The 5,588-nt window shown below is 44.6% G+C and overlaps 1 protein-coding gene across 1 annotated transcript; it reads left to right on the top strand.

The window, feature by feature from the left end:
- The first annotated feature begins 4,862 nt into the window (after window positions 1-4,862).
- Window positions 4,863-5,363, top strand: LOC138674441 (heat shock cognate protein HSP 90-beta-like). Its single transcript, XM_069762282.1, has one exon. The coding sequence runs from the start codon at window positions 4,863-4,865 to the stop codon at window positions 5,361-5,363; it is 501 nt and encodes a 166-aa protein (XP_069618383.1).
- The last annotated feature ends 225 nt before the right edge of the window (window positions 5,364-5,588 follow it).

Below are 5,588 nucleotides of genomic sequence, written 5' to 3'. Positions count from 1 at the left end.
GGAACCTCAGAAGGGGTGGATGACGAAATTGACAGAAATGGAACATCACCATGTACCCCCTGACAACCCCAGCTGGACACTGACATGGATTTCCAATCTAATACTGGATTATGGGCTTGTAGCCATGGCAACCCCAACACGACCACATCATGCAGATTATGCAACACCAGAAAGCGAATAACCTCCTGATGTGCAGGAGCCATGCACATGGTCAGCTGGGTCCAGTATTGAGGCTTATTCTTGGCCAAAGACATAGACTCATTCAAATCAGCAGGCATAGGAAATCCCACCATGACATCCTTAAGGGCTTCAGAGAGACCCTTCCTGAACATAGCTGCCAGCGCAGATTCATTCCATTGAGTGAGCACTGACCACTTTCTAAATTTCTGACAATATACCTCTATCTAATCCTGACCCTGACAAAGAGCCAGCAAATTCTTTTCTGCCTGATCCACTGAATTAGGCTCATCGTACAGCAATCCGAGCGCCAGGAAAAACGCATCGATATTACTTAATGCAGGATCTCCTGGCGCAAGAGAAAATGCCCAGTCCTGAGGGTCGCCGCGCAAAAAAGAAATAATAATCAAAACCTGTTGAACTGGATCACCAGAGGAGCGAGGTTTCAAGGCCAGAAATAGCTTACAATTATTTTTGAAACTCAGAAACTTAGTTCTATCTCCAAAAAACAAATCAGGAATAGGAATTCTTGGTTCTAACATAGATTTCTGATCAATAGTGTCTTGAATCTTTTGTACTCTTGCCGAGAGCTGATCCACAAATGAAGACAGACTTCTAATGTCCATCGCTACACCTGTGTACTGAACCACCCAAATGTCTAGGGAAAAAAAAAGGCAAAACACAGTGCAAAGAAAAAAAAATGGTCTCAGAACTTCTTTTTTCCCTCTATTGAGAATCATTAGTACTTTTGGCTTCCTGTACTGTTATGAGAGGCAATTCAGTACCACAATGGACATAGCGGTCAGAGCACATACAGTGATCTGACAATAACCCAAAATCATAGAATGAGCTCTGAGACGTGGGAACTCTGCAGACCGCAATCCCTAATCCTCTCCAACCAACACTAGAGGCAGCCGTGGATTGCGCCTAACTCTGCCTATGCAACTCGGCACAGCCTGAGAAACTAACTAGCCTGAAGATAGAAAATAAGCCTACCTTGCCTCAGAGAAATACCCCAAAGGAAAAGGCAGCCCCCCACATATAATGACTGTGAGTTAAGATGAAAAGACAAACGTAGAGATGAAATAGATTCAGCAAAGTGAGGCCCGACTTTCTTAACAGAGCGAGGATAGGAAAGATAACTTTGCGGTCTACACAAAACCCTAAAGAAAACCACGCAAAGGGGGCAAAAAGACCCTCTGTACCGAACTAACGGCACGGAGGTACACCCTTTGCGTCCCAGAGCTTCCAGCAACAAAATAGACAAGCTGGACAGAAAAAATAGCAAACAAATAGCAAGAAGAACTTAGCTATGAAGAGCAGCAGGCCACAGGAATGATCCAGGGAAAAACAAGTCCAACACTGGAACATTGACAGGAAGCCAGGATCAAAGCATTAGGTGGAGTTAAGTAGAGAAGCACCTAACGACCTCACCAGATCACCTGAGGGAGGAAACTCAGAAGCCGCAGTACCACTTTCCTCCACAAACGGAAACTCCCAGAGAGAATCAGCCGAAGTACCACTTGTGACCACAGGAGGGAGCTCTGCCACAGAATTCACAACAGTCCTGAGAACAAGTTTAAAGTGGGGCCCCAAATGCTAACATTGCACCATCACACAGAAACATTTTGGTTGTATTTACATGTACAGAGTTCAGGTCGTTAAAAAAGCGTGATCGACAATATTGAAGTTGTTCAACGCATGTTTCCTGGTCTCTTTACTCCAGCGGAAGAAGAGAGATGGGAACAGAACAATCACTAGTAGACCAATCTGTCCCCATACAGTATTCTGTTATGAGCAGCATATCTGTAGTTTTCACCAGGTGATGTCCTGCTGAGAACAATGATTTTTGTTCTGGCATAAACAATCCAGTTACTCCATGAATAGGCAGCATTTTGCTCGTTTAGTATACTGCACCCTATAGTTCTCCATATTCCATAATGCACCCCCTATAGTCATTCATACAGTATAATGCACTCCCCATAGTCCTCCATACAGAATAATGTACTCCCCATAGTCCTTGATAGAGTATAATGCACTCTCCATGTAGTACATATAGTATAATGCACAGCACATAGTTCTTGATAGAGTGTAATGCAGCCCTCATATAGCATATATAGTGGCATGTAAAAGTCTGAGCACCCCTGATCAAAATTACTGTTATTGTGAGCAGTTAAATAAGTTGAAGATAAAATGATCTCTAAAATGCCTGAAAATAAAAATTACACATTTCCTTTGTATTTTCATTTTAAAAATTACAAAAAGGAAAATGCCTGCTGCAAAAGTTCTGGCACCCTTGGAGATTTGTGTGCTTAGATAGCTTTGACCAAGGTTTCAGACCTTAATTAACCTGTTGGGGTTAGGGCTTGTTCTCTATGATCATTAGTAGTGATGATCTAATAGTGGAATATTCGGATTCGGGAAAATCTGCACGAATAATTTCTAATATCCATGTATTCGTATTGAATAACGAATTCAATGCAAGTCAATGGGAAAGTCGAATATCTTTCTGCTGGACCCAACAAACAGGTCTGGGGGCATGGGAAAAGGCTGAAATTGATGGGAAAGAGCTAACACTAAATGGGAACAGCACGGAGAAGATGCATGCCTTTCTGACTTAAATATGGTGTCTGGGAATAATGTTGTCAGTCTATTGTGCCGGTTTTACAGATTTTTAAAAAGACCTAACAAACTAAACCAAAATTATTTTTTAAAGAGAAAAATGCTAAGAAACATTATTTCCTTAATAATTACATGTATATAACGCAAAATAAAAAATAAAAAATGACACCACCCCTTTAGCATATGTTCCCATGGAGCATTTTGGCTTTATTTTTCACTTTAACACTTGTGAGGGCTCTCACTATTACATTTGGGAGGTCCCTTCCTCATGCCAAATAGTTTGAAAGACAGTGGAATACATATTCCCCATCACTTTACAATGCCAGCTAAAACAGGCCCATTTGAATTTTGAGCTTTGCCCACCACCACTACCATGTCCACTGCCATGTCATTATGTGGCCCTCACTTTTAATTTTCAGAGGGCCACCAGGTGCTGTGAAACCTGAGTTTTGTAAGGTCCACAGTTAATCTTTGCCACTAGATCCCAATGGAACCACTGTCATAGCAGGTGAATCCGCTGTAAGGTGAATATAATACAGGTGAATATAATAGCAGACACCAAAAGCATTAGAATTAAATTCTGAATACATGGTATGCAAGCGAGGGTCTGTTTTGTGGTCAGTCTGTCAGGCCTGACACCTATGTCAGGAATATGTTCAAGTCTCATTTTACTTTGGAGCAGCCTCCTCAAGTGAAAGAGACAGGAGTGCACAAGCCTATGCATTTTCTATTGGCTTAATAAATAGCGTTTATTTATCTAGCAGTTGTGCAACTGGTGCAAAGCCTGCAGAGATACGCAAACGTGACTTCCATGAGTCTGCTGCTTCCGTGTGTAATAAAGCTGTTATCTTAAAAAAAATTGCCACACATTGCTAGATATATTGAATTTGTACGTAACACCTCTATGAGGGTACTTGTCAAAAATAAAGCAAATATAATATTTTTCAGAAGCATAAAACATTCAATATGAGATTAATATGAGGTTAAAGGGCGTGGATATGGTGGCACCCGTCAAGGCCGTGGTACAGATCAGAGCGTGACTAGATTTCGTTCTAGCTTCCTGTCAAAATATGGTCAGCATGGTACACCTCTGATCAACCCAAACAATTGCCAGGATGTTGTGGGTTGGATGGCAGACAAAGGCTCCAGTGAGTTGACAAGCAGCACCATAAACCCTTCCACACTGTCCAGGCTGGGCCTCTGAATCCTCAATCTGATCCTCCTTCCTCCCATCATCAAGAATCCCAGGAGGCAACACTGGCCTCTCTGAGGAACTGTTTACGTTCCCATGTAACGTGTCAGGCCTCTTAACACGCACCATTAAAGAGGATCAAGAGGAGGTGGAGTGCAGTGATGCCCAAACAATTGAGCACCCAGGGACAGGAGATAACCACACTGGGGAAGGTCAATCCATGTCTGAAGAAGTGGAGGATAATCATGATGCACCATTGCCATCAGGTCAGCCTAAAATTGCAACTCAGAAGGAGGATCAGATTGAGGAATTAGAAGAAGACGTGGTCGATCCAGGCGTTCCACTGATCCAACCTATCGAGCACAGCAGTGCAGACAGTGATTGGTCCATAGCACAAAAACAGGCAAAAAGAGGTAGTGGTTTGACCAGAGGGAGAACTCGGTCAACTGTTCCACAGAGTCCCCCGCAGTCGGCTATATAACAGGCCATGGGTGTGGTGTTCTCCTGTATAGCAGTTTTTTTCTGAAATTTCTTCAGACTAAACAACTGTAATTTACATCATCAGCCAAACAAAGCTAAGAAGAGGCAAGAACACTGCCAACCTGAGCACCACCAGCATGCAAAAGCACAGGGCAGCCAAGCACTCCAGTAGGTGGGCGGAACGCCTGGGTACAAAATCTTTGTCTGATGGTGAAACAACAACCCCCTTCCCCTGTGTTATGGCCTTCCCAATCTTCTGTTCACAACCTGCAGTTGCACAGACAAAATAGTCAGCAACCATGTCCAGTTTGTTGTCCCAGCGCAGCGTTCACTTGTCCCTGCCCCAGATGTTTAACAGAAAGCAGGAATATTGACCCACCCACAGGTCAAAATGCTAAACAGTCTGGGCAAACTGATGAAGGAAATACTGGACAAGAAGGTGGAGAAGGTGACTGTGTCCAACCACCTGGTGTCGTCCCTCTGCTGCATCATCACCAGCACCTGCGGCTGGATTGCAAACATCGAGCAGATCATGAAGGCGCAGGCTCTGCGTGACAACTCCACCATGGGCTACATGATGGCCAAGAAGCACCTAGAGATCGACCCGGAGCATCCCATTGTGGAGACGCTGCAGCAGAAGGCAGACACCGACAAGAACGACAAAGCAGTGAAGGACCTGGTGGTGCTACTCTTCGAGACGGTGCTCCTGTCCTCTGGCTTCTCCCTGGACAACTCTCAGACACATTCTAACCGGATCTACAGGATGATCAAGCTGGGCCTGGGTATTGATGATGATGACTCTGCAGTGGAGGAGTTGGCTGCTCTGGTCGCGGATGATATCCCCCCTTTGGAAGGTGAAGAGGGCGCTTCTCGTATGGAGGAGGTGGATTAATACCCCTCTGTGGCCACCCTTAGCCTGGTATCTGCAGCCTCTGGACTGTACACTATTGGGGCCTCCCCCCTCCTGGCATGTTATTTGGTGAGGAGGCTTCTGACAAGCCCCAACCCATGGTTATTGCACTGTGGGAACCCGCTGTCCAATGCCCCCTATACTGTAGTATAATCCGCTTCTCTCACCATCGGACTGCCTGACGCCTCCGTACAGCTGCCTTCTCTG

The sequence above is a fragment of the Ranitomeya imitator genome, chromosome 4 (assembly GCF_032444005.1).
Source record: "Ranitomeya imitator isolate aRanImi1 chromosome 4, aRanImi1.pri, whole genome shotgun sequence".
Classification (NCBI taxonomy): Eukaryota; Metazoa; Chordata; class Amphibia; order Anura; family Dendrobatidae; genus Ranitomeya; species Ranitomeya imitator.
Note: the sequence above shows the minus strand (reverse complement) of the source record. Positions and strands in the feature narration are given on the sequence as shown.